Genomic DNA, 26,885 nt, shown 5'->3' with positions numbered 1-26,885 from the left:
AATGAACAACAGACCAGATCTGGAGCTTCTTCGGTGGACCTGGCCTCCAGGATGTTCAGCTGTACTTCGGTGTTGCTCGCTCGTCCCAGAGCCTCCTCCACCCGGTGCGTGATGCTCTCCATCCTCGCTCTCACCTGAATCATCCTCTGCTCGCTCTCTCTCACCAACTCGGCCGTCTCCAGAGCGTTGGTGACCATCGCCTCCATCCTCTTCAGGGCTGACAGGACTCCGTTCGCCGTCACCTGAAGCCGAGTTTGCTCCTGCTGTGAAGCGACGCCACCTGTGATCTCCGTGATCACCGCAGCATCCCTCTGACCCTTCACCTCCGTCCCCACGGCTCTGTCCACCTCGTGTCTCTCTTTGGTGTTGGTCTCTTTGTCAGTGTGACAGACAGAGGTGTTTTTCTGCTCAGTGCCACGCTCCAGTGCAGATCTTAGAGAGACTTGCAGGTGGGAGACCTGCTCCCGCATATCACTGATCGTCTTCTCTGCTTGCTGGAGCTTCTCTTGAGTCTCCGAGTGCTCCTGAACTGACTGCGTTGGTTTTACCTGGGACTTGACCTGCACGCTGCTGAGAGCTTTCCACCAGTTCACCACGGCCTCCTTCTTACCGTCCTGGACCGGAGGCTTGAACCCGGTGTGGCTTTGCTTCTGCTCCTTGTCCCAGGGTCTCCAGCGCTCCTCTGCTTTGTCCCCGCTCTCCTCCCACACATACTTCTGCAGCTCCAGCTCCTGCAGCCTGAAACCACCACCACAGCTTTATAAACACGTCTTTTACACACTGTCATGTCTGTATTTACCGTGGGGCACTAAAACTGCACTTATGCCCGTTACAGGCTCGTGCACATGAGACAGGAACCTCATCTCTGGTGCATAACAGAGATGCCTATAAAAACTCAAATGTCAAACCAGATACCCCTGTTTTATTGGCAAGTAGAAGCATCTAAGAACAGAGGCTCACATCAAACAAACCCAGTCTGTTACCATAACAGGAGAAAAGGAGGTAAAAAAAATCTCACATACACATTGACGAGCCGCTGCTTGATGCTTGCCTGTTGCTGCTGGCGCTGGGGAAAAGGCCTGCCCTGTGTTTCTACAGGAGCAGAGTCCTGTGTGTGAGAGATGAAACACAACAGATAAGAAGACATATTATCGCGTGTAATAATGTCCGTCCCGCGGTGACGCTCTGGTCTCTCCTCACCCTCTCGGGATACTTATTCTGCAGAAGATGAGCCATCTCTGTGCTCTTGATCTTGTGGATGATGCTCTGAATGTCATCGCCGTGCGTGTGGAGGGACGGGAGGCCGATGTCGTCCAGACCTCGGTGATGCTGTCGCAGGTAACGAAGGTCAAAGGGATTTAACGCGGTCAGCGACGGTTAAACAAAGTGCAATATTGAGATACGCTGAGAGAGGTGAGAAATTCCTACTTGCTGCATCTCCTGCATCTCACTCTGTAGAGAGCGGCGGTTTGGAGGCTCCCGACCATAGAGACTCTGAGAGCTGACAGGGTGTCGATCGTACCTGAGTCGAGAGTCGAGAGTTTTAGTGTCACACAGTTTCAATTACCTGTGCAATTATGTCGAATTTATCCAAAATATGTTTAATTCCTACAATAATATGAAAGATGATCCACCTGTTTTACATGTAAACTTCAGTTTATTTGCCCTGGGCACCTCAAACTATGACATATTTAACAAAAACAAACAGTTTTGTAACACACGTGTATAAAGTGCCTCCCAACTACTAACACACACACACACACAAAAAAGGTTGTGGCATTTATTAAACATACCTCAGGAGAACTTGGTGTGAATGCTCCTGTAATCTCGTTAGCTCTGACTGCAGATCCTGCAAAAGACGTCAAACGTCAAATACTGTACATTCAAAATGCATATAAACCTAGAATTCAATAAAAATGTTTCACATTTAATGTTGCATGGTTTCAATTTATGATTTTGTTGGTGTCAGACTGCATTTAAATGTATTGTTAACATGATTAAATGCACATATATATATATACATAAATCTAAGGTCCCTTCAAGTATTAAGTTTGTGTTTCCTACCATGATCATGTTGTGATTCTCCATGTGAGAGTTCTTCATTTTATCCATAAGAACGTCTTTCTGCACAGATTTGAAAGCAAAGTTAAAGACAAAATAAAATGTGACGTGTTCATCTTTCTTCATTAGTGTGCGATTACCTTTGTGAGTTCTCTGTCTCTTTGCTTCAACATAACCAGGGTTTCCTCGAGTTCTCCCTGTGAACATTAAGACGTTTAATCGTCCGTGCAAACTTGTTTCGCGGCGAATCAAACACACAAGCTTTAACTGATCTGCTCTCACCCTTAACTCAGTGTTCACTTTCCTCAGTTTGTTGAGGCTCTCTTCACAACACGTCCTTTCAAAGGTGACTTTTTCATTCTGTGTGGACATAAAAATATGCTTTCATACGAGTGATAAAGGACGGTGCACACATTTACAACAACACGTAAGATCTGCGGTACCTTGTCCTCCAGCCTCCTGATGTGGACTTTGAGGCATTCAACCTCTTTGCTCTGGAAATGCAAAACATATATTGTGTAATGTAATTGTACATGTAAACCAAACTGTGAATATAAAAGGAGACGATTCATTGTTTAATGTACCAGTTTGGTGCAGCTGCTCTGGGTACGAGTGGCTCTCTCCTGGGCCTCTTTAAACGCACGACGCGTCTCCTCCAGTTCCTCTGTCAGGGATCGGACTCTCACTGTTGAGCGCTGGGAACTGCACACACACACACACACACACGCACACACACTCCGTCATAAAGACTGCGAGTGTTTCTAATTATTCTGTTTGCACAATATTAAGAGTGCACAACCTGCTTATCTTTAGCTCGTGTTTTACCTCTGTACACATGACAATTAAAAATCCTTGATTCCTGCTCTGTTTTCTTCTTGAATAAAAACTACAAGAACACCTTATATACATATACAGACGAGTCAGTCGAGGAACACAAGGCAAGAAAGCCCAAGAAAAACATTACTCGCTTTGCCAGTGGAAGCCGCGTGAGGCAGCGTTGGTGTAGCAAGAAATGATTGTTATTATTTAAAGTGGCTATGATTGAATCACTAAGAGAAAGAGAGAAAAACATCTCTATATTTACTAGTAAGCATTATTTTAATCTCACACGTGAATCAGTCCTCCAACCATTCATGAAGGGATGTTGTAAGACAATTATTGTTTTGATCGGGTCGTGAAAATGTCCTTGAGATGTGCTCAAGGACATTTACGCAGAAGAACTGGAAGAACAAGGGTCCAAAAATGTGAACTATTTTAATATAAGCTGCTAAAATGTTTGTTCTCTAACGTGATGAAGGAAACAATGAAGTTACATGAGATTGAGATTGATAATCCCACCTGGCCAGCTTTGCTCGCAGCTCAGTCATCTCCAGCGTGAGCTGCAGGTTTACGTCCTCACACTGAGCCACCGTCCTCATCAGGCTGCTGTTCTGCTCGCTCAGTTTGTGGTGAGCGTGCTTCAGTTCAGCCACAATGGCAAACAGGTCTTTTCCATCACTGAGGTCAAACAAACAGCTCATTGTGAGGAGTGATGTAACGTGATTACGGGAGGTAAAGACACATGCTGTGGTTAAATTAGTGAAAGAACAAACCAGGAACACTGGTGGCTCTCTGACGAGGCTGCTTTGCTTTGAGAACATGAGAAATCCAACCCTGTGAGAAGAAAACACGCTTTGTGAATACTTAAAAAAGAAAAAAGACATTTGTGAACTTCTGGACTTAACAGCCTACCATTTAAAGGCTCTTTAGAAGAGTCCTGCCAAGAAACATCACCGTCATCCACATCAGCACTGAAACACAGGAGCAGGTCAGACTTTGTTAGTGCAGAACATTTAATATGCAAATGAATGTGCACAGAGAATCTCGCGCCTCTTGCCGAGAATTCCCTTTTAGGGAAAAATAACATGGACACTGTCTATTTGACATTGTCTTGAGATGTCGACGTAATAAAATATTAATGCAACTTAATTTAAAAACAAGAAGCATTTACTGTTTTTTTAGCAGTAGAATGAATACACTGTGTACTCTGGTTTGCAGTTACGCACAACAGTTTTAACATAAAGTATTTTTAGGTCTTGAGTCACACGATGCTTCTTCCTTGTGTTTAGTTTGTTCTTTTCTTGAATATTTGCTCTGTTCTCCCCATTGTAATTAAGTGCAAAAATCAGGATTACAAAAGTGTCAATCAAGACAAAGCTTTGAATATGATGATTGAACATTCAAAGACATCCAGAATAATATCCACCTGTCCTGGCTGCACTGGGCGATCCACTCTCTCATGGTGGAGTGGAAAGTGTCTCTGCTCACATGTGGGTCCTGACCATCTGGGTCGAGCAGCTGTTGCAGAGCGGCCAGTTTGTCCTGCCCTGTGCTCTGAGCCGTCATGGTCTTGAGATACTGCACGATGTTGGAGGCCAACACTTCTCCTGAGGATGAGAGGGAAGCAGGAATAAAAAAAGTATTTCAACCTGTGTTAACATAAGACAGTCCTTTATTAATCCCACAGCAGGGGAATTCTGTGGAAGGCAACATGAACTCGTCTACCTGAGTCTGAGGCGTTACATGTGTCGTACATGATGTCGAGAAGCTCATGTTCGGAGAATCCACTCGAGTCATTTTTGTCCTCAAGCGTAGTCCCACAACCAGGTGACTCCCACACTTCCCACGCATGGGAAGAATACACACAGAGCGAGTTAATACAGTGCAGTTATGTATATATATATATTTATCATAAAGGAGTAAATAAACAGCAACAAGTACCATTGTTGCTGTCCGTCATTGTGCTTGTCTCCCCTGAGTCTCTGGACTTCCACGTTCCTACATCACCTGATATTTGAATAAATTAAATTAAATACAGTTCACCCGCGTTTACACAATCTCAGACATACAGACAAAAAGAAGAGAACCATGCATGCAAACAAAAGATATCACCAAACATCTGCAGAGGCTGTTGATTTTTCCCACAAGGTCAATACACTGGGCTATTTCACAAGGTTAACAACTATAAAAAAGAAAATCCTGGCTCCAGACCAGGCTGTATCGCCACCAAAATCAAATCACTTCTTCCTTAGGCCATAACCTACATCCCCAGATAATTGCATCAGAATCAGTCCTTTACTTTTTTGAATCATGCTGCTCAAAGAAACAAAGACACAGACATGAAATGGCCAAAAATAATGACGGAATTAAGATGTGAAGTGAAACATGCTCACATGTATGCAGTGGGTTCTTCTCAAGAGACTACATATTATCCATCCACTTACTGTCATCCTACACTGGAGGAGGAAAATGTGATTAAAAACAACCCAAAATGATTACATATTTGTGTTAAAAAATAGCTTATACACAGTACAGGTTAACATTTTCTAAACGTGTTTTTTAGAGGAAACAAATCATTGAATAACTTCTTACCTCTCGGTCCCAGAAAGTCCTGTCTGAAGAAATTGTTACGTAAAATATCAAATGTTATATTCTCATTATTGGATGTCCTGTCGTCATCTAATTCACTGTGATGTTAGCACAAAACAATCCTGAAGATGCTCTTATGCATTTCCCCCCCCTCTGCTTCACATCAAAAGCAGCTGACATCCTGCAGCCCCCCCCACTCTCCCACTCCCCCACCTCATCCCACTTGTGTCAAAATGCTGCCCTGCGGAGCTCCGTGACAAGGATGTGTTTAATGAAGTTGAAATTTAAATTCACTGGTTTATGTCCAGAAACATTTCTACCACCTTTGGACATTGTTAGATCAGCTAAAAGTGTGTGTGTGTGTGTGTGTGCAGTAATTAAATAATTATGAATCTATTCAGAAAAAAACATTGCTACTAAAAAAGTTTCTTTCAATATTGTCTGTATTTCACATGACACACATCTAAACACATTTGAGGTGGTTCATTTTCAAATGCAAATACTTAACTTTTACTACTTTCTTTAACAAAGTTAAAACATGTTCTTATCAATTAAATCCCCTATAACAATATAGGTGATACAAGTACAGCAAAAACAAAAAAAAACCCAATTTAGATTGACTGGCAAACACTTTACAAACATTTCCAACATTCAATGATTCCAGTTTAACAAACAATAACAGTGTTCAGCACAATAAGTTGGGAATGCTGTGTCAGCATTTTCAACTATTGTTATCCTGTTTTCATCAGTATTATTATAAGTTTCTGCCATAAAAATGAATTGATTAAAACTCGTGCAGCAGCGTCACGTGCGCCGTGCTTCACACTTTTACCTTTACTCTGTTCCAAAGTCATCAAAGGCAAGTGTCCTTTGGAGCCTGTCAAGCGACACAGACAGACAAATAGACAAACAAAAGACAGACAGACAGACAGACAAACAAACAAACAAACGAACGAACGAAAGAACAAACAAACAGACGTTCCTGGAATTCATAGCTCAACCTGCTTTTAACAGGGCGACTTAAACATGACTACATATCAATATTTCGATATTATTTTCTAATGTACGACAGCACATACGACTGGACATTTTATGCAGTTTTTTATTTATTAAAAAAAACTCATTAAAACCAGAGTAAAACCCATATTATCGAAATGTACAACCGTGTTTTCATCAGTGTCGTACTACGTCCATGTCCCGGGGAACCAAAGTTTGAGGTTGTCTCTTTTTCTGGCCGGACACAAATTTGATTGCACTCCCAACATTTATTTGTTTCCTATCGGAAGCATGAAGTAACCACTGTTACACCGCGGGGAGCAGATAGTTTTAAATCAATAAATCAGCTTTCGGGAGGATTTATCGTCAGCCACGATGTCTCGAGGCTCCATTGAGATCCCTTTACGGGACACCGATGAGGTAAAAACACATTTAAAAAGGTTTTTTTGTGTGAAATGAACCTCGCCGCGCGCTACTTGTCCTCGATGCTAACGCTAGCTAGGATTAGTTCGTTAATGTTAGTGGCGTTTAATGTAAACACTCGTGTGTCTCAAATCAGCAAAGGCATACGTTATAACGTTTTAACTACGTGCATAAATGTTCGTTTTGATCATGGTTTAAGTTATTTAAATGTAGTCTGTCTCTGCTGTGTAATAGAAGTTTGTTAGAATATGTTGTTGGTTGACGTGAATGTAGTTTTCTTTCTTAGTAAATGCAGTAATCTTCAAAGGCTTACAGGTACAGGTAACGTTGCTGTGATTTAAAATAATAGTATGCATCGGTTTATGTATCAGTAAACTTTAAATAAAGTGTTGTGTTGGCTGCTAACTCAGACACAGTAAACAGCTGATGCAGACATTGTACAAAATAACGAACATTATTTATATTTATATTGATATATATAACGTTTGTTTTACAAATTGAAGATCGTATTGCCCTCGAAACGATTCCTTACTACCTGAGTTGTTGAAATTAGTGAATAAAATTTCAAAACCAAGTCTACATTAATTGATTCAAGCAGTCTTTGCGCTATGTATAGATCTGTTGTAATATGTATATTGCTATGATTGTAACTGTAGCTCCAGAATAAACCCTTGATGATGTTTAAAACTACTGTAAACGATCGTCTGTTGGTTTTTCATCCTCAGCCTCAATTTTTTTAATATACTCAGAGACCATAAAAGGTTATCACAGTTAAAATATAATAAAATAATCGTTACCAAGCCCATGTTCTAAACGAGTCTTGTTTACAGATGTTGATACTCAGTCATGTAAACAAATTGCACCTTGCAGGTCATTGAGCTCGACTTTGACCAGCTGCCAGAAGGAGATGAGGTCATCAGCATTCTGAAGCAGGAGCATACACAGCTGCACATATGGATCGCTTTGGCGGTGAGTCAGTGGAGCTACTTCAGACTCTTAATGACAGTATCATAAAGAAACTGATGACATTAATCCAGATTGATTCACGTATAGCATCATCACAGACTGTCCGTTTGTTGTTTTCAGCTGGAGTACTACAAGCAGGGCAAAACAGAAGATTTTGTCAAGCTTTTAGAAGCAGCTCGCATCGATGGAAACCTGGACTACAGAGACCACGAGAAAGACCAGATGACCTGTTTGGACACATTGGCTGCTTATTATGTCCAGCAAGCACGAAAAGAGAAAAACAAAGATGCCAAGAAAGAGCTTATCACGCAGGCCACACTGCTGTATACCATGGCAGACAAGATCATCATGTATGATCAGGTAAGAAATGTGTCCGTCAGCCAAAAGTGCTGCGACTTCTGTATTTTTGCACTTTTATAAAATGCTATATGCTCTTGTGTCACTCAGAACCATTTATTGGGAAGAGCCTGTTTCTGTCTGCTGGAAGGAGACAAGATGGACCAGGCTGATGCTCAGTTCCACTTTGTCCTCAATCAGTCCACCAATAACATCCCTGCCTTACTTGGTAAAATATTAAAGTGACAGAGATTGGGCCTGACTGCTGTGATTGACTGAACTATTCACATTATTGTTGTTCAACAGGTAAAGCGTGCATCTCCTTTAATAAAAAGGATTATAGAGGAGCACTAGCATACTACAAAAAGGCTCTACGTACAAATCCCGGATGCCCAGGTAAACAACTTACGTTGCATTGATGTTGCTGCAGCTACTACTGACAGAATCAAGTCATCGCATGACTTCAGATGATGGATTATTTCAGTAATAGACAAAATATAGATAATCCCTTTATCTGTTTTTGTCTCTTACCAGCGGAGGTGAGACTGGGCATGGGTCACTGTTTTGTGAAGCTGAACAAACTGGAGAAGGCTCGCCTGGCTTTCGGTCGTGCCCTAGAGCTGAATTCAAAGTGTGTGGGAGCTCTCGTTGGTCTGGCGGTGTTGGAGCTCAACAACAAGGAGGCAGACTCCATCAAGAACGGCGTGCAGCTCCTGTCGAGGGCTTATACCATCGACCCCAGCAACCCCATGGTGCTCAACCACCTCGCTAACCACTTCTTCTTCAAAAAGGTAAGCCACTAGTTAAATCCTTACACACATCTAAACCTGTGTCTTTAAGCTCTTACTCATGACGTCGTGGTGTGTATTTCCTATCAGGACTACAGTAAAGTGCAGCATCTGGCCCTCCATGCTTTCCACAACACTGAAGTTGAAGCCATGCAGGCTGAGAGCTGTTACCAGTTAGCTCGCTCGTTTCACGTACAGGTAAGCTCCACCCCGGCGGCGTGCGAGCATACTGCTCACTTTCTGTGTTAACAATTTGCATTTCTAATATCTCACACTTTTCTCTTCAGGGCGACTACGACCAAGCGTTTCAGTATTACTACCAGGCAACTCAGTTTGCCTCGTCCACCTTCGTGTTGCCCTTCTTTGGTTTGGGACAGATGTACGTGTACCGGAGAGACAAGGAAAACGCAGCACAGTGCTTTGAAAAGGTTTTAAAGGCCTACCCCAATAACTATGAAACCATGAAAATCCTGGGGTCTCTCTATGCAACATCTGACGACCAGGAAAAGAGAGACATTGCCAAAGTATGTAAATATGCACATAACGTATGCAAATATGTACACAACGCGTGTCAGTGTGTCGTTGGAGAGATATTTTTGACCCTTGATGTGTGTTTTTGTTTTCTAAGGGTCATTTAAAGAAGGTAACGGAGCAATATCCAGATGATGTGGAGGCGTGGATTGAGCTCGCGCAGATCTTGGAGCAGACTGACATCCAAGGAGCGCTGTCTGCTTATGGCACAGCCACTCGAATTCTGCAGGAGAAGGTGCAGGCTGATGTTCCTCCTGAGATTCTCAACAACCTGGGTGCTCTGCACTTCAGGCTGGGTAATCTTGGAGAAGCCAAGGTAAGTTAACAACATGCACCAGCCTGATGGGATTATTTGATTCATCTCAAATATACATCTATTTCAAAGTCGGGGTCCTGTTTCTCCTCCAGAAATATTTCCTGGCGTCTCTGGATCGGGCCAAAGCTGAGGGAGAGCACGACGAGCATTACTACAACGCCATTTCTGTCACCACCTCCTACAATCTGGCCCGTTTGTACGAGGCTATGTGTGAATTCCATGAAGCGGAGAAACTCTACAAAAACATTCTCAGGGAGCATCCTAACTACGTGGACTGTAAGCGCGACACAGTATAAACAAAGAGAGGATGAAACCATGAAGACTTGAGGTTTGTTTTGTCTGTAATATCTTTGACACTTTCTGGCTCACAGGTTACTTGCGTCTTGGAGCGATGGCTCGAGACAAAGGGAACTTTTACGAAGCATCAGACTGGTTCAAAGAAGCCCTGCAGATCAACCAGGTACTTTGTCGTCTGTTTTTTATGAGAACGTGGACAAATAAAGTCTGACGCTAACCTCTCATCCTCTGACGTTTGCTCCGCGGTGTAGGATCATCCCGACGCCTGGTCCCTGATTGGAAACCTTCACTTGGCGAAACAGGAGTGGGGGCCGGGCCAAAAGAAGTTTGAACGAATCCTGAAGCAGCCGTCCACGCAGAACGACACCTACTCCATGTTGGCTCTGGGTAACGTTTGGCTGCAGACGCTGCACCAGCCGACCAGAGACAGAGAGAAGGTGCAGAAAGCTTTATTTAACAGAAATCCTAACAAAAAAGTACTTATTCGCACTTATCTTAACTTAACACTTATCATGCACTCATACAAATTTATTTATGGGTAGTATATTCAATTTCAAATGTTTTATGTTTTAAATGTTACTCACTGGACCTTTGAAGTAACGACTATCTTTAAGTTATACATCGTCCCAGCTGCTAAGTATTTAACTTTAACTTAATGTCTTATATGCGATACAGAAATGTTTTCAATCAATCGATTAATATATACTCCTTTGACTCCTCATAATACAATAAAAGCTATAATAATAACTATCATAACACAATAAAGGCACTAATGGAGCCGTTAACAACGCCATAAACAAACATTGCACTCACTTTGGCCCCAAGCAGCCTTATTTAAAAGTCTGTAACATCTGGCATCTGTGTTTCTGTCTCGACAGGAAAAGAGACATCAGGATCGAGCGTTGGCCATTTACAAACAAGTCCTACGCAACGATTCCAAGAACCTCTACGCTGCCAATGGCATCGGTCAGTGAAGCTTTCAATGCTTCTTTCCAGCATTTGTTCTCTTCATTCTCTAGTATGTGCACGATAACACGTTCTCTGGTCCAGGTGCTGTCCTTGCCCACAAGGGCTACTACAGAGAGGCCCGCGACGTGTTTGCACAGGTGAGGGAGGCCACGGCGGACATCAGCGACGTCTGGCTGAATCTGGCTCACATCTACGTGGAACAAAAGCAGTACATCAGCGCCGTGCAGATGGTAAGAGGCTCGTTCGAGGTTTACCGTTTATATAAAGTTCACCGAGTCTGGAAATACAGCGAAATGTGTTTGAACTGCGCCACAGTACGAGAACTGCCTGAAGAAATTCTACAAATACCAGAACACGGAGGTGCTGCTGTACCTCGCACGGGCGCTTTTCAAATGTGGTAAACTCCACGAGTGCAAGCAGATGCTACTCAAGGTAAAATAAAGAGGGGGCAAAAACGAACAATACTTCTGTTTTATGCAACAAAACACGTGTGTTTTAACGTGTTTTTGGTGCGTTTCAAACAAGGCGCGCCACGTGGCACCCAGTGACACAGTGCTGATGTTCAATGTGGCCCTGGTGCTTCAGAGACTGGCCACTCTGGTGCTGAAAGATGAGAAGAGCAACTTGAAGGCTGTGCTCAGTGCCGTCAAAGAGCTGGAGCTGGCTCACAGGTACTGACATCACACAGCCCGTCTCATTTATCATCTATTTTCTCAGCCTGTTCACACCCTTTTCTCCTCCTCTTCCTCCTCCTCCTCCTCACACAGGTATTTCAGCTACCTCAGCAAGGCCGGAGACAAGATGAGGTTTGACCTCGCTCTTGCTGCTTCTGAAGCAAGGTCAGTCTGAATTCATGCTTGTGTTACATGCTGACAGAATGTATTGAGAAATAAAACGACGTAATCATGTTAGAAACTTAAACTAAAAAAGAAAAAAGAAAGATCGCGCACGTTGTTCGAATCATTGGACATTTGAGCGAGGCAGAGGAGTCCTGACACGGCACAATGTCGATGCAGACCTGCTGTAGAAACATGGCGGCACAAGATGGCAGTCTCTGTAAAGCAAGGCTTATTTCAAGGCTATGAAAACCAACTGGTTTTACATTCAAATCCATTCCACACCCACACAAACATGCGTCTGTGTCGTGTATTCAGTGTCGGCCACTCAATCCTCCTGAATGTTGCACTCGGGACCTTTTGTCACTTTAAATCTGTTAAACTGCACAACCAGTATTCACTTTATGTACAGTTCTTATTTCTTGTTTATATGCATATGTTTACACTTATTTTATGCATATATGTTATGTTAGTTTTTTTTTTGTAATATTCTCATTCCTTGCATATATGCATATGTTTACACTTATTTTATGCATATATTTTATTTTAGTTTCTTGTAATATTTATATTTTTCTTATGTATATTTATACTTTTCTACTTTATGCTGGTGTTTTTTGAGTGGACAGCAAAGTAAGAATTTCATTGTACAGGGAAACGTGTTTCTTTACTGTGCATATGACAATAAACACTTTGAATCTTGAATCTTGAATCTTAAATCAGCTCTGGATATAATATTACTTTGGTATGGATGTGTTGTGGGATTGCAGGCAGTGCTCCGACTTGCTGAGTCAGGCTCAGTACCACGTGGCAAGAGCCAGGAAGCAAGATGAGGAGGAGAAGGAGCTCCGGGCCAAACAGGAGCAGGAGAGGGACTTACTGCGCCAGCAGCTGATGAAGGAACAGGTAACGTATAAAAGCCACCGTCCAACAGTACGACGCGCCGCGACGTGGTTTCACGTTTGGCTTCAACCGTCTGGCTTGAATGTTGTTAGGAAGAAAAGCGGAACAGAGAGGTGGAAGAACAGAAGAAGCTCCTGGAGCAGAGAGCTCTGTACGTGGAGAAGACCAAGAGCCTGCTCACCTTCGCCGAGGGCTCGAAGGAATCGTCCAAAGAAAAGAAGAAGGGAGGCAGCGGTGGCGGACGTGTGAGTGTTGGAAACCTGCAGCACAGTCTGAAACCGTGTGGAACGCAGCGTTGGTAACGTTGTTTTGTTTTTTTTTTCTTCCACAGCGTAAGAAAGGAGACATGGACGAGTTTGTCAATGACGACTCTGACGAGGATCTGCCAGTGAGGAAGAAGAAGAGGAAGAGCGGAAGCGGCAGTGAGCAGGACGAGGGCGAGGATGGAGAGAAGAAGAAAAAGAGGAGGAGGTGACTCTACTGTCGTGAATCCAAATGTTTTTTTAAAAAAATAATAAAGAAATGCACGTATTAATGACCAATTTCTCCTGCGTTCCAGACCGACGAAAGCAGGAAACGACGATAGTGACGATGAAGAAGGCGAATCCCGACCCAAGAAGCAGCGTAAACCCAAAGAACGCAAGAGGATCGAGAAGGTCATTTGGGATATTCCACGATTTTCTCTCTTTTATTCTGAAGAAGGTTTTATGCCTCACTTCTTGCTTCTTACATTTCTCACATGTAGGCCAAACCTGAGCGTTTGCCACCGTCTCTCAAAGGAAAGATCAAGTCCAAGGCCATCATCTCCTCCTCGGAATCCTCCTCAGATGAGGATGGACTGAAAATAGCCGAGGACAGGTAAAAGCAGAGTCGCCGTACGTTTGATCCTCTTCTCAAACAAGAAGAACAGTAACATTGATTGCTGCACTTTCCCCACACAGGAACCAAAGAGACAGTGGTTCAGGATCGGATGAGGAGGGAGGCCACAAGAAGCGCATCGCCTCCGACAGTGACTCAGACGGAGGGAGGAACCCCTCCGGCAGTGAGGCCGGCAGCCCCCGCCGCTCTGCAGGCAGCCCCCGCCGCTCTGCGGGCTCCGACGATGACTCTGGCAGCGACCGCCCAGGGAAGAAGAGGAGGGTGCTGCGACAGTCCGACTCTGAGCAGTCGGACAACGAGAGCAAGAGGAGCCGATCTGGATCGGACGAGTCTCGGCCCGGTTCGCCCGTTGCAGCATCCGACCGAGGATCTGATAGGGGATCCGAAGTGGGCTCAGACAACGAGGGCTCCCCACGCCGCTCTGACAACGCGTCTGAACCTGAAGCGTCCAACAACGACGCGTCAGACAGCGATTAAACCGTGGAAACCTCCTCATAGACTTAAAACTCTCCACATCTGTGTTTTTTACTTTATATTCAAAGTGGAGATTTCTGTCCGTACGTGTCGACTAAGATTAGAGAAGTATTTTTGGTTCGGCCTCAGTTTGTTTCTCGTGTCTCACTAGAAATGTCTTATCACGGTTTGTTTTGCTAAAAAGGCGTAAACATCAATTTTCTATCCACGTCAGACAAAGACGCTGACATGAAACAAATTAAGATGCGTCAACAAAATGTTGAATAAAAAGAAAGAAAAGACTTTGGAATGGTGTTGAGTCATTTTGAGAGACTGTTACATCAACACAAATACAGTTTTTCATCTATAATGTAAATGAAATGTCGGGGGGTAAAATCAAAGTGGTTGACAACTTAAATGTCAGTAACCTCACTAGAAATGTAAGAAATAGTTTCAAATGCTTCTTAAAGTGCAACCAGTTTGCATCACAGTTGACCATTAATGAGTAAAATGGTTAACTTAATATCTAAATATACCTTTTAATATCAAGTGTCTCAGTACGTCGTCTGTATCTTTATCACTTATTTCATCCTGCAGCTTAACCTTTAACCCTTAGAACAGAGGAGTTTAGCTGCTTTTTTCCATTACTATGTTTAAACATACAGTGTATACACAGAGCAACCTCAGCCAGGCATGTCCCAAGTCTGGCCCGCCTCTATTAGGTCAGCTGGTAAGGAATTAGAAACCAAAAGTCCCCGGGTTCAAAACCCATCTGTGACTGAAAGAAAGCCCATTTCTTTTCACTTTGGCGTGACTTAGATTTGGTTACAATTGCCATTCAAAAACAATTATAGACAAAGATAATTGGGACAATGAAAATTCAATTATAAAACAGTGCAATTGTATGAAAACGTTCACTGTTGAGAAAAGTCTGAGAACATTGGCCCTCATTAAAAAGGTTTGAGCACCCCTGACCTAGGGATATTTCGTTTTCATCAACTACATAAAGCAAAAAAGCACCCGAAATGGACTGAATTTGTGAAATACTTCAGTTCAAATTCACTTGGCTAGTTTTTAATGAACAAAAACTAATTATTGCTACTTTATCACTACTAAAAATGCAATATAAAATGAATCACATTTTAAAGCCACATTTAACAACTCATTATATGGACATCCAGGATGTCCATAAAATGAGTTGTTGTTACCACGTGCACTTGTAGCACAGACCTGTGTTGCATGAGCACTAACTTTAAGTACATTTCAATTCAAGTGAAATGTATTTAAAAACACTTTAAATCAGTAAAAATGTGTTCAAAACAAAATGCAGTGATTTAAAAAAAAAAAACCTTAAGGACAAAAACAATTTAACTGTTAAACTTTATTCAAGCTTGATCTGTAGTTGTACACCCAAAGTTTCGTTGTCACTCCAAAATTGTCCAAGTGTACACATACAGTACATTCTTTGTAATTTTGTGAGGATAAAAAGACAATTTAAAAACTTGACAAATATGGCAAACAGACTTAAAATATCCACATGTGGTGGTGAACAGCTAGCACAGGAAACTAAGCTTTGGCTGCCTCAGTGTTGAAACCGAGCCGTTCAAGTATAGTCTGAGATTCATTAGAGGTATATCCATATTAATGATAAATTAAAAAAAAAGCAAAGGCCACACAGATTCATTCCTAACAGCACAAAAGTTTCAGACATTATAAAAACTCTTGATTCATTTAAACTTATAGTGGGAGACTGTAAATCACACTGTGCAAATAAAACGGGCCATTATCGTGACCGAGTCATCGGAAACCTGGTCGAGATTTGAATGGAGACAAAAATGGTCTGTTTTCATGCACAAGAAAACCATTATTACCAAGGGATCTAAAAACTCAGGGTTGACGTAACAAATCAAGGAAAGTGTAGTTTACTATTGCAACGACTCAAGATGTTGAGCAAAGTGCATCTAAAAACTGATTAACAAATGCTGATAAAACACTGAGGAAAAGCCTCGTTTGCTGTATGTTGGAGCCTCTTCTCTCTTTGTAAACAGTTTCAGCAGCACTTGGTGACTCCTGATAAAAATGGGTCAGGTTACGGCGCTGGCACATGTTCCTGCAAAATACCGCCAAACTGTTTAGAAAACATAACCCAAGATGATTGAAATGTATAAAATATCTACTGTACGACATCAAATAAAGACGGGAAAAGGAAAAAGCATTAAATACAAGATGGTGAAGCTGGCTTGATCTGGCAAACTTTTCATGGTGAAACAAGTTGTAACAGTGGCTGAAATAAACCAAAAAAAAAAAAAAACTCTAGGGAGTGGGGAGGGAGTTAACTTTAGACAGAGGGTCACAGACACAAAAAAAAAAGAAAGAAATTGCATCCTGATAACACATGGCTCTGGCTTGTTCCTCAGAAATCTTCCTCCTCAGACTCCTCCTCTTCTGCAGTCTCCAGCCAGGTCAACCACTGGTTCACCTGAAACAAATCCAATACGACACCTTCATTATATGCCAGCTAAGTTACACCGTACAACACACGTAGAACCAGTTATACACACAGCAAGCACATATCATGTTCGGAGTACGACGTACCTGAAATAATGCTTTCCCCTTCCCCGGATACTCCTGGGTGATATCTTCTTTCCATGACAGGAAGGCCTCCTCTTCAATTATTTCCATGTCATAAAAGTTCACAAAGTAGCGCAGTAACATGCCTAAAAACACGAGCGGGACCATTACAGTCATTAAACACGTCTACGTTGTAGAGAACAGACCTGCTGCACTTGAATTGTGAGTGTGCGTACCTTTAGGGAAGCCTTTGGTGTTGCAGTGGACCTGCAGGGCGTAGAGCGCGGCCACCTGAAGGTAGACGTGATCATGTAGGAACTTCTGCATCACTGGCTTGAAGGACAGCAGCAGCTGCTTCTCCTCGTCCAGCTGCTCCTTACTCGGTGAAGCGAGCTGCTCTTCGTCGTCGTCGGGGTTGAGTTCATAAGCGATGTACTGCAAGAAACTGGAAGACCGAGGGCAATTAATTAATCCGCCGTCAGAAACCCCAACACTCGAGTGGTTAGTGTCACTGTGCACTGCTGTACCTGGTGACAAGGATGTTGACAAAGCCTTTATCAGTGTGGAGTTTAGTGGAGATGTTGTCCTTGATCCACTTGTAGATGGACTGTGGAGAGGGATCCACCTTGATCTGCTTCAGCAGCTCTTTTTCCAGTTTCATCAATGGGAACAAGAAGCTGAGACTTTTGCCCTCCAGGATCTCCAGCATCCTGTCTTTGTTCTGGTCGATTTCTACAGAAACATAAAAACCAAAACAGCAGAATTAGTAAAAGAGATTTACATTTTTTCATTTGTAAAATCATTGAAAAGCCGACCGTGTGTCGTGGACATACCGGGCAGCATCTTCTGCATGTTGATTTTACTTTGCTGGAACAAGTCGGCCAGCCAATCGCGGTCCTTCAGTTTGACCATCTGCTGCAGGCAGAGCAAGAAGAGTGGGAAGTGTGCGCCGTTCTCCAGGTGATGGGCCAAGTCTGCAATGCTGACCAAGTCTGCAATGATGGCACGTGCTGCAAACTGTGCCAGGTAAGACTTCACTAATGGGATTTCTTCTTCAATCTTAGGACACTGTTCCAGGACACTCAAAAAGGCCTGTAATAAAAAAACAACCACGCAGAAATTCAACACCAAGTAACATCCAGATACTTCCATTAATGCTGTATATTCCCACACGTCCTAAAAACCTGAAGTGTTACAACACTGACCGTCATCAGGTCTTCACCGGGGACAAGGCCCTCTGTGCAGAGCGCATGGATCAGGGTGCTGGAGTGTTCTTTATCCTCATCCGAGCGATCAAGAGAGTGAATTATGATCTTGTTCAGCATCTCGGACAAAAAGTACTTGGGAGCCTTCATGTCCTTCACAGCGTTCAATGCCTCTTCAGTGTTCTTGTTATTCAGGTAGTCTGTTAGCAGTGTCTCCTGAAATGAAACGGACCAGTTAAGATTTAGTGTGTTCAGACACTTCAAACGTGCCACACGGGCCAGAACATCATACGGTCAGGAACTTACTGTCATTTTGTGCAACTCTTCCTTTGTAGGTGGAGCTTTTTTAACCGACTTTGATGGTTTCTCCTGAATAGGAAGTGGATTGGTCTTCAAGCCGAGCTGAGGAGACTACAAAGAAAAGGCCACATGAGTTCACATTTCCCTGGAAACTACCATGTAAACATGCTCATTTCAGTTTATTTGTTTTTAAGAAAAAAAAAAGGTTACCTGTCCCAGTGTTAAACCTTGGGCACTTGGTGGGATCATACTCATCTGTGGCTGCAGCTTTGGCACTTGTTTTTTGCTCAAGATGAAAGACTGTGCTGGCCTCAGACTGATCTGAAAAAGGGAAATAAAAGACAGCGTTTATAATAGATGCATGGAGTAATGTTGATTCATTTTGACCCAACACGACACAAGGGAGTCAGGATCACAGAACAGAGGAAAGTTGTACCTCATCAGCATTAACTTTTCCTTTCTTGCTGAACCGTGAGGACATATCCTTAGACTGCATCGGACCTGAGTGATTCTGTTTATGGTTGAAAACTGGTGAACTTTGTCCCTGTCGGAGAGATTTCACAGCACAAGTTAGTAACAATCACATAGATTTACTATGAAATATAAAAAACAAAATACAATATAAAAATAAAAAGTACAACACAAGATGTACCTGATTTGTTTTTATGAAAGGTTTGCTTCCTGCTTCAAACTGAGGTTGGTGTGAAGCGTTGCCATTTCCAATATGGCCATTGAAGAGTGGGTTTGTGCGGTGACGGCCCATGGTTGGTGAATAGTGGTCCTGAATGACTCCTGGACCTGTACCAATGCCACTTCCTACACAAGAGCAAAGCACATTAATTATTAACAACTCAGACACATTAGAAAATGGCAATTCCTTTTGGCATTTTAAAAAAAGGACACGACTTACCAGGCATTTGTCCAAACATATCAGCCAGCCCACCGAGCATTTCCCTGTCAAACTTGATTCTTGATGGCAGGAAGGAGGAACTGTCCATGAAGTAGTCATTCCTCATTGCATCGTTTGGAGGCGGGATAAACACACCCAAATCCTGGAAAGACAAAACCGGAGCGACGGTTAGACGCAGATTACAGACTTGTAGACCAGAGCCCTGGCATTATATGCGACACAGGTCACGCTAAACTTGACTAACGTGTTTGGACTGACCTTTACTGCATCTTGACGAACTTGGCTGATCGTCTTTGGTCCGTTGTCAACATAAGCCTTGCGGGCTTTCCAGTTGTTTGCACGCATCTCCACCGTGTTCTGCAGCAGGAAACGAATCCTTGCAGGCAGGTCCTTGTTGTTTATTAAGGACTTCATGCGGCTAAAGTACTGATTCATCAAGGACTGAAATGGGAGTTTTCCCAGTTAATAAATAGCTCATAGGGAAAATTTAGGATGAAACTGTAATTTGGATGTTACCGTGTACTCACCCTGGCCTTTTCATGATCAAGCTTAGGTCCCACCGTTTTCATTATCTGACAGAGGCATTCCAAATCATCCCCCATATCCACAAATTGAACCCTTTTCTTCTTCTCCAAGAGCTGAAGTAGTAATACAAAAAAAAAAACAATAAATTAATAAAACGTCCATACATTTTTGGCACAAGGAGACTGATATCATGCCTAAACTAAAATGTGATTTAACAAGACTTACCGTTTTAATACACTTGTGAAGGATTGATTCATGGATAAGGCTGAGTTTGCCAAGTTCGCCAATGAATTTGATGTTGCCCAGCATCTTGATCTTTGCAATAGCACGCTGTTCCTCCTCCTCAGGGGTGAGTGGGGCATCATCTTTGTCAAAGACTACAGAAAAAAAAAAACGATAATTAACAACCCGAACATAAAAATAGACACAATTTGTACCAGCCATGGGTATCAAACATTACACTTACGGTCAACATTTCTGGCACGGTTCTCAAACTCATCTTGAAGCTTGGAAATCAGAAGCCGTCTGAAGGTCTGGAAAAAAACAAAACAAGGCCTTGTTCAAATCTACACATCCCAAAACTATAAAACACATTAGTAAACTCCTTCTATAAAACAAAAACTTACAGTATTCTGCTTTTGTGTTGCTTGACTTTCTGTTGTTGGTGGTTCAAAGTTCGGTGCATCCTCAGACAAGCGGAGACATAGCTGAGCGTATAACTGGCTGTACTTAGGCTCTTCCAGGGCTTTGTCAACAATCTATAGACAGCGATGACAACAACAGATTATATCTCCATTGCAACAGGTCAAGGGAATGACAGGAGAGGGTTAAAGATATAACTCACCAACAAGATGGTTCCCTTCAAGACAACTTTTGATTCTACGCCCACATTGAGGAGCTCCAGACATAGTTTGTCAAACTTTTCCGGTGTCAACTTATTAAGGATGCTAATGCAGAGAAACAAGGTGGTTAAACAGGAATTGCAAGTTAGGCTTCAAAGGGTATATCCAAAATTGATGACGTGCCGTGCATTGTCAGGTGCACCTGAATTGACTTCAAAAGAAACTTACCCTCTCACTTTCCTGAAGGTTGCGTCATTTTGCCCGTTGTCTTTGGAGGGGATTGCATCTCGTCTAGTGCATCGAGAAGGTACCCATCTCTGAACGCTAGAACCTGGAGTCTTCCCCAGGAACTCGCTGTAATAAACACAAATTGCAGCTAGATGTTACAATACGGATATTTTAATATGAAAAATGCAACCATGTATGTGGCCCTGTCTCATTGCAGCCGATTAACAAAGACATTGTTATTGCAAGGTCATGGAAAAATATCAAATTATGGAAAAACGTGTAGAACACAAAATTTATTTTTAAATATTTCATATTTATAATTCTTCAATTATTACAAAATGTGAGTGTTTAATGGTTTTTAGCTTGTGTTGATTTGGGCCTTTTTTAACTGTGACCTAAGGTGATAAAAACTGATTGTGGGTTGTTGTCTACACATGCTGTCCCCAATCTAAAGGAACATGTAAATGACTCACATGAAAATAACTAAATGGCCAAATTAGGGTCACAACTAATGACTTTAACACAAAAGTGCTGTTTTGATTTTAACAATGACAAAACATAATAGCTCAAGGAGATTTTTATGACCAAAATGCCAAATGAAACACTGGAGACTTTAGCTAAAAATGTAATTTTAACAATGAACCATTCTACATAGTCCAAATTATTTTTCTGTCGCTGGTGATTGAAGCTTCTTCTCTACAAAGAACCAAAAAATGCCAAGACAAAATGGTGTAGAATGTTTAGTTTTTCTGTTTAAAACAAGACACAATCAGTGGTGGAAAAGCAATAAAAGAGGCACCAACTTTCCCCAGATGAATTGACATAAAACACCCGTGCAAGAATGAAAATTAAAAAGGTCAAAATAAGAGGCTTATGGATTTAATATATAATTACTGAGTGCTCAAAATGAAAGGAAAATTTATGGGAAAAAAATTTAAATAAATCACCTGTTGCCGACAGTCTTGGGATAGTGCTGAGGTGCACCCCCACCTCCTCCCCCTACACTGTGATACCAAAAAGAAAAAAAAGGAATATTTTAACTCTCCATATAAGTTGAGACCCCAAGTTTTAAATGTGAGCTGTTTAAGAGTGTTTTACACTAAAATATATTTATTAAGTGTTACTATGTGCAATACCTGAAACGAGAAGGACCCCCTGTTGCAACGACACTCTCCACTTTGGCGGCTTGACAAATAATACCTGAAAAGAATTAATGACCGGGAATGGTGAAGGAAAAGCGGACCTGGAACAATAGACAAGAACACAATAGATGAGCTAAAACATTAAGGGAACAGAAAAACACAAAGGAATGTTCTTTAACCAGAGCAAGAAAAACACACTCTGAAACAACACAACAAACAATGAGCAAATACAGTATATACACAGGTTAGAAACTATATCTAAATGTCTCATCCTCACATCAGATTACATGATTTAATGTGCGATGGTGACCAACAACAACATGTACATCCAAGAAGCTGAATTCAAGGCGTTTGCAGCTCGTAAAAGGCCTGTTAGCACAGCCGTTCAGTGATCCTCAAGAACCCTACAATCAAGTGATACTGACATCTGATGTGTTAGATTTAGAATTTCTTTTTTTAAACCATTTAGCTGATTTTAACTTCACTACTGCGCACACGAGCGCAAACACGTGTCCGTACAAGAATGTGAGCCGGACAGGTTAGCCTAGCACACAAAGATGGAGATCGTGTGTCGACGTTCATTTCCTAATTACTTTGTCCCATCTCATCAGCGTCAACTCAAACATCGACCCCAACCACTTCTCCTAACTATAACCGAACACCGACCCGGATTAACCGACTGTATCACCTAAATGTAACCCCGACGATTGAGGACAACTCTGAAGAGGAAGCACTGGAAACGCCACCCGAGGGAGAAGCGGATTTCGAAACATGACCTGGATTATATATGCGTACTTTATGATCTAGTCAGACTGGGGCAATTAAAAACGTAGCACTAAACACACTAGGGCCATTCTTTAACACAAATACGATTTCAAAAACGATGAACACAAGACACATTTTATCCGTTTATGTTCCATCGTTAATACAAAAACTTAAATATTAACATGTTACAATTATTTCAATAACAAAGGAAATGTGCGTAAATTCAGGTATTAAACTCTAATATATGTCGATGAAAAAAACAGCTGATTTTATAAGGTCTTTGTTCAGACACCGGAAGTCGACACAGCAACGTCTGAAGGGGGGTTCTGTAGGCCGCCGGTGAGCTAATGGCTAACAGGCGATAAACAACTTACAGGCACCGGGTACGCTTTATATGAAATTAAAACGGTCATAAGACACCGTTATTGTGTCGAACGTCAACAACACCCGTTTATACATTCAAGCGTTACGTGTTAGCGCTTCGTCCACGGCGAAAAACAACCTAAAACTAAGTTGCTGCTCGGCCGAGTTCGGTTAGCTAACGTTAGCCACGCAGGGGGAAAAAAAAGCCCTCGTATCTTACCTTTACAAAAGGACCGTCAGCTTTATTGTTGTCTTGACAGACCGAGAGATAAATAAATAAATAAATACAGGAAACAAAGTGGGCTCAAACGGTCGTGTTGAAACCTCTGGGGTTTTAGGAGTAAAACGGCAGATACACGACGACACAGTTGTGGCAGCTACCGGCCCCGGTGGAGAAAGACTGTTCACTGAGCGTCTACGTCATGTGAAGTAGCATTTTTGTAAGGCGGCTGTCCCCGACGTCATTCCAGCCCACTGACGTCACAAAGAGCGCTTTTCAAATGAGGTAAATCAAAGAGCATTAAAAAGAACATCGTGGACAGTCATGTTCTGCCGATAAGGCCAATATTTTACACAATATCATTTATATTCAACAAAATGATAATTATCTAACTGTTTCACACGTCGAAGCTCACATTAGAGCGACAATTAACGATTATTTTAATAATTGATTCATCTGTCGATTATTTTCACGATTCATTGAGTAATCATTTGATCCGTAAAATATCAGAAAACGATAAAAAAATGTGTTTGTCAAACCTTGAACTGATGATGTTCACAAATGTCTTGTTTCGTCCACAAACAAAAAAGTATTCACTTTTAATGATATTGTTGTTATGAGGAGAAAATAAATGAATAATTAAATGATCATATAAGAAGCTAAAACAATCAGAAATCTTGTTTTAATCGTGAAAAAAAACCTCAAACCGATTAATCAATTATCAAAATAGGTGACAATTAATTTAGTAATCGATTAATCAAGTAATTATTTCAGCGCTAGATTACACATTATTTTCTTACCATGGAACATACTTGGAATACATGTTTTGTCTTGGAATTATTGATAATATTGAAATTACATGTAAAAATATCCTCAAAGAGAACCAACACATTGTTATAAAGAAATAAATAAATGGACCATACTTTGTTCCATGTTTCCATGTCATTTCTTACATTTGAAATCAGGAAGCCCATGAAAATAGACGAAAGCATGAGGTAGAATTGCACTCTTAAGTTAATATTGATGAACAAGACTTGCTTTGTTGTGTGCCATTATGTTTTGTGTGTAAATGTTTTTGTACTAGTGTTCTGACCTGCCAAGGAATATGCAAATGAGCTTGAGACTGTGATCTGGTACAGTGCATGGAATTGTTAAAATCTCTATCACTAGGAAGGTTTTACCTGTTTCGTAACCTGTAAATGTCCATCTGGAAGGAAACTCAATGACCGTTGACTGTGAAATTCATGCACTATTTGAGCTATGCTAGTTTTGACCCCACTGTTTTTGCATTCCTACAGTAGGAATGCACAGAGCAAGATATCTTGACAATTTATGGTCATATTTGAATGAAGTTTAACTTAATGGTCCCCAGAGGATGTTTATTTTTGGGGGGAGCCTGGCCTTTGAAAAACTAATGACCATCTTTCCATTAAATTTGCCAATAGATTGGGCTATTTATGAGTCCCAAAAGGATGAATCTAATGTTCTTAAAGTGACCACCTGACCTTTCCTGAAATGTCAATCTGTTCCCCTTATTTGCAGAGATGGCTTTTACAGGCCGAGGTCATTTGACATGGCCTGCACTTTATTTCAGCGTCTGTTTATAGTGGATTTGGAGGAAAAGGGTGTAACACTTTCATAAGAAGTTCTGGCGTGTGTTGAGAACACGGCACCTGTATTTATTGTTCACAATGACTTGTCGAAAATGACTCACTTCCTCCGTCTTCCAGAAAATGACTGCGGCGTGAGATTGACTGGCAACACCTCTGTGCAGCTCAGGTTACACTGTGCCACCCATTGCGCAAGAGGTTAACCTTTGCTGTAATGGTAATGAAAATGATCCAGATAAGATGCTGATAAGATGTAGTTATGAGCCTTTGTGATGCCACTGAGCAACCATGGTGTAAATGTTTTGAATAAAGAAAGGGAATCATAAGAAGCTGATAGTATTCAGTCAGTGTCTTTTCACTAACTTGTTGTGACCTGCACATTCAGATTCTACACTATCAACACTGTCTCACGGTGGGTGGGACTCATGCAACCCTTGGTTCAACTAAATACCTAAAATAAGTTCTTCATACTGAGAGAGAAAAAAATGTGTGAATGAACTTGAATAGATTTCCAGAAAAATCCACAATAAAGAGTTGTTTTTGGTCTAGTGAATATATCAGGAAGTGACTTTAAATCTATATAAGAATAACACAATAACATAGACATCATTCATTCAACTGCATTATCTAATAACCGAGTGAAAATTACAATGTTTCTCCGTCGTAGTGACAAGCACGAATATACCCGACCCCATCACACCCAAAGATGTTTCCTCCACGATTCGGATTTTATCATTTTCCCTGTGAGTCGAGGGAGCATCAGAACTTTTCCTCAGCCGCTGCTCGTTGCTGCTTTACCCCTGAGGGGAATCAACCATTCATCAAAAGCAAAAACGAAACCCTGTTGTCTGACAGTAAACACTCCACAGCAAGTTAATTAAGCCCAGTGTGCCAATATAGTCAGCAGCGATTGGATTTGCACTCGAGGAAATCCAGTTTCAGTCGCCGCCGGTGTAAATTTATCTTTGCGCTCAATGGATTGCTTTGTTTTCCTTTGATGTGGGTTTAACTGATCTATCAGCGTTGTGTGAACCTTTGTATTTGACCCATCAATCACACCAACACCACATTTAAAGAGGGACGTAAAGCAATTTTCAACCAGCTTTGTAACATTACAATATCGATAGTATCTGGAAATGAGCAGTGTTTCATTTCCCTCTGTGCTGCCCGCAGCCAGAATTCACATACTGGCGAAACTCCACCTCCTGATGTTGTGATAAACTACAGCTTACACCTACATTTTGTACAAGTCTGCCCACTGATACTACAATAGTCAGAATACAGTGGATAAATTACAATGTTTGGATGGAAATGGGTCCAAAAGACAAGCAGCACCAGGCTGTGAGGATGAACACAACACCCTGGTGACTGCACACCAGCAAACCATCAATTTTCTACCGCTTTATCTTCCACATGGGGGTCACCTCCCAGGGGGCGGGGAGCTGTGCCAAACTCAGCTGATATAGGGCGATAGGCGGGGTACACGCTGGACAGATCAGCAGTCCATTGCAGGGCCACATAGATCCAATCCAATCCAACTTTATTTATAAAGCACTTTAAAAAACAACAACAGTCATCAACAAAGTGCTGTACATCAGAGATAAATAAAAGGAGTAAAATATAAAAATGTGTGACCTAATAGATCTAAGAACAAACATACAATAAAACAATAAAATACTGTAGCATGTTTAAATATGATTAATCGATTCATCGGTTCAAAGGTTTTTTCATGATTCAAACATTTCTTTGCTCTGTCCAATTGACCTCATTCCCGTATTCCATGTTTCTGAATTGTGGGAGGAAGCCGAAGAACCCGGAGAAAATCCACACATCACAAACGTGAGAATCAGTCTGATGACTTTTTATTCAATGACAGGAAACAAAGGCATCTAAGCAGAGAAAGTTTGAACTTCTGTGTGCAGGTCGTGTTCACCTCATTATCGACTTTGGACTGTAAAGTCATTAACTGTGTGAGGGATTTGCCTCAAATGAAATGACGTTGTTAAATTACTCACAAAGAGAAAAGTAAGATGTTTTATTGACAA

General features: G+C 41.7%; 3 protein-coding genes across 7 annotated transcripts in view; 1 reads left to right on the top strand and 2 right to left on the bottom strand.

Moving 5' to 3' along the window:
- The window catches only part of mrvi1 (murine retrovirus integration site 1 homolog), a 30,487-nt gene extending 23,823 nt beyond the window's left edge, over positions 1-6,664 (bottom strand). The window contains exons 1-19 of one of the 3 annotated variants that reach the window (XM_044030379.1): positions 6,302-6,664; positions 5,473-5,495; positions 5,274-5,336; positions 4,822-4,887; positions 4,606-4,719; positions 4,307-4,487; positions 3,793-3,851; positions 3,654-3,714; positions 3,400-3,558; positions 2,646-2,763; positions 2,505-2,555; positions 2,344-2,421; positions 2,202-2,258; positions 2,065-2,124; positions 1,794-1,849; positions 1,429-1,522; positions 1,201-1,329; positions 1,023-1,108; positions 15-738 (exon numbers count right to left, since the gene is read on the bottom strand). In XM_044030379.1, coding sequence (XP_043886314.1) covers positions 15-738; positions 1,023-1,108; positions 1,201-1,329; positions 1,429-1,522; positions 1,794-1,849; positions 2,065-2,124; positions 2,202-2,258; positions 2,344-2,421; positions 2,505-2,555; positions 2,646-2,763; positions 3,400-3,558; positions 3,654-3,714; positions 3,793-3,851; positions 4,307-4,487; positions 4,606-4,719; positions 4,822-4,840 — 2,046 coding nt within the window. In that variant the 5' untranslated portion in view covers positions 4,841-4,887; positions 5,274-5,336; positions 5,473-5,495; positions 6,302-6,664. Of the gene's footprint in view, positions 1-14; positions 739-1,022; positions 1,109-1,200; positions 1,330-1,428; positions 1,523-1,793; positions 1,850-2,064; positions 2,125-2,201; positions 2,259-2,343; positions 2,422-2,504; positions 2,556-2,645; positions 2,764-3,399; positions 3,559-3,653; positions 3,715-3,792; positions 3,852-4,306; positions 4,488-4,605; positions 4,720-4,821; positions 4,888-5,273; positions 5,640-6,301 lie in introns of those variants that run through there. The other 2 variants (XM_044030380.1, XM_044030378.1) reach the window with 2 other exon arrangements.
- Positions 6,665-6,734: 70 nt separating this feature from the next.
- On the top strand, positions 6,735-14,708 carry ctr9 (CTR9 homolog, Paf1/RNA polymerase II complex component). The gene is made up of 23 exons (XM_044030982.1): positions 6,735-6,885; positions 7,759-7,857; positions 7,975-8,214; positions 8,302-8,419; positions 8,497-8,586; positions 8,725-8,981; positions 9,069-9,176; positions 9,266-9,502; positions 9,607-9,825; positions 9,918-10,101; positions 10,197-10,285; positions 10,374-10,559; positions 11,001-11,088; positions 11,173-11,321; positions 11,407-11,523; positions 11,617-11,762; positions 11,859-11,930; positions 12,695-12,830; positions 12,920-13,072; positions 13,159-13,298; positions 13,387-13,483; positions 13,573-13,685; positions 13,769-14,708. The coding sequence occupies exons 1-23, from the start codon at positions 6,841-6,843 to the stop codon at positions 14,181-14,183; spliced, it is 3,498 nt and encodes a 1,165-aa protein (XP_043886917.1). The 5' UTR covers positions 6,735-6,840; the 3' UTR covers positions 14,184-14,708.
- An 817-nt stretch (positions 14,709-15,525) lies between these two features.
- On the bottom strand, positions 15,526-23,430 carry eif4g2a (eukaryotic translation initiation factor 4, gamma 2a). Of its 3 annotated transcripts, XM_044030583.1 has the most exons (21): positions 23,231-23,430; positions 21,877-21,983; positions 21,688-21,744; positions 20,741-20,866; positions 20,515-20,617; positions 20,297-20,428; positions 20,137-20,203; positions 19,896-20,047; positions 19,673-19,783; positions 19,404-19,586; positions 19,146-19,287; positions 18,888-19,051; positions 18,672-18,779; positions 18,446-18,556; positions 18,242-18,346; positions 17,936-18,151; positions 17,564-17,822; positions 17,258-17,462; positions 16,967-17,175; positions 16,755-16,876; positions 15,526-16,638 (listed from the first exon to the last, which is right to left on the bottom strand). In XM_044030583.1, exons 8-21 carry the CDS (start codon positions 19,977-19,979, stop codon positions 16,573-16,575), a joined length of 2,085 nt encoding a protein of 694 aa, XP_043886518.1. In that variant the 5' UTR covers positions 19,980-20,047; positions 20,137-20,203; positions 20,297-20,428; positions 20,515-20,617; positions 20,741-20,866; positions 21,688-21,744; positions 21,877-21,983; positions 23,231-23,430; the 3' UTR covers positions 15,526-16,572. The 3 variants fall into 3 exon arrangements, with proteins under 3 accessions (XP_043886518.1, XP_043886520.1, XP_043886521.1); XM_044030585.1 differs by lacking the exon at positions 21,688-21,744; XM_044030586.1 differs by lacking the exons at positions 20,741-20,866; positions 21,688-21,744; positions 21,877-21,983; positions 23,231-23,430 and having other exon boundaries at positions 20,515-20,634.
- Between the last annotated feature and the right edge of the window lie 3,455 nt (positions 23,431-26,885).

Source organism: Solea senegalensis, linkage group LG7 (assembly GCF_019176455.1).
Source record: "Solea senegalensis isolate Sse05_10M linkage group LG7, IFAPA_SoseM_1, whole genome shotgun sequence".
Lineage (NCBI taxonomy): Eukaryota > Metazoa > Chordata > Actinopteri > Pleuronectiformes > Soleidae > Solea > Solea senegalensis.
Note: the sequence above shows the minus strand (reverse complement) of the source record. Positions and strands in the feature narration are given on the sequence as shown.

What these genes read in the sequence shown, in the direction of transcription:
- ctr9 (XM_044030982.1), top strand. Translation starts at nt 6,841, where the DNA reads ATGTCTCGAGGCTCCATTGAGATCCCTTTACGGGACACCGATGAG. An exon ending in AAAAGAGAGACATTGCCAAA is followed by an intron (nt 9,503 to 9,606) that starts GTATGTAAATAT and finishes TTGTTTTCTAAG; the next exon opens with GGTCATTTAAAGAAGGTAAC. An exon ending in GAGGCAGCGGTGGCGGACGT is followed by an intron (nt 13,073 to 13,158) that starts GTGAGTGTTGGA and finishes TTTCTTCCACAG; the next exon opens with CGTAAGAAAGGAGACATGGA.
- eif4g2a (XM_044030583.1), bottom strand. Translation starts at nt 19,979, where the DNA reads ATGCTGGGCAACATCAAATTCATTGGCGAACTTGGCAAACTCAGCCTT. An exon ending in TTCACAAGTGTATTAAAACG is followed by an intron (nt 19,784 to 19,895) that starts GTAAGTCTTGTT and finishes TTACTACTTCAG; the next exon opens with CTCTTGGAGAAGAAGAAAAG. An exon ending in CACCAAAGGCTTCCCTAAAG is followed by an intron (nt 16,877 to 16,966) that starts GTACGCACACTC and finishes TCGTGTTTTTAG; the next exon opens with GCATGTTACTGCGCTACTTT.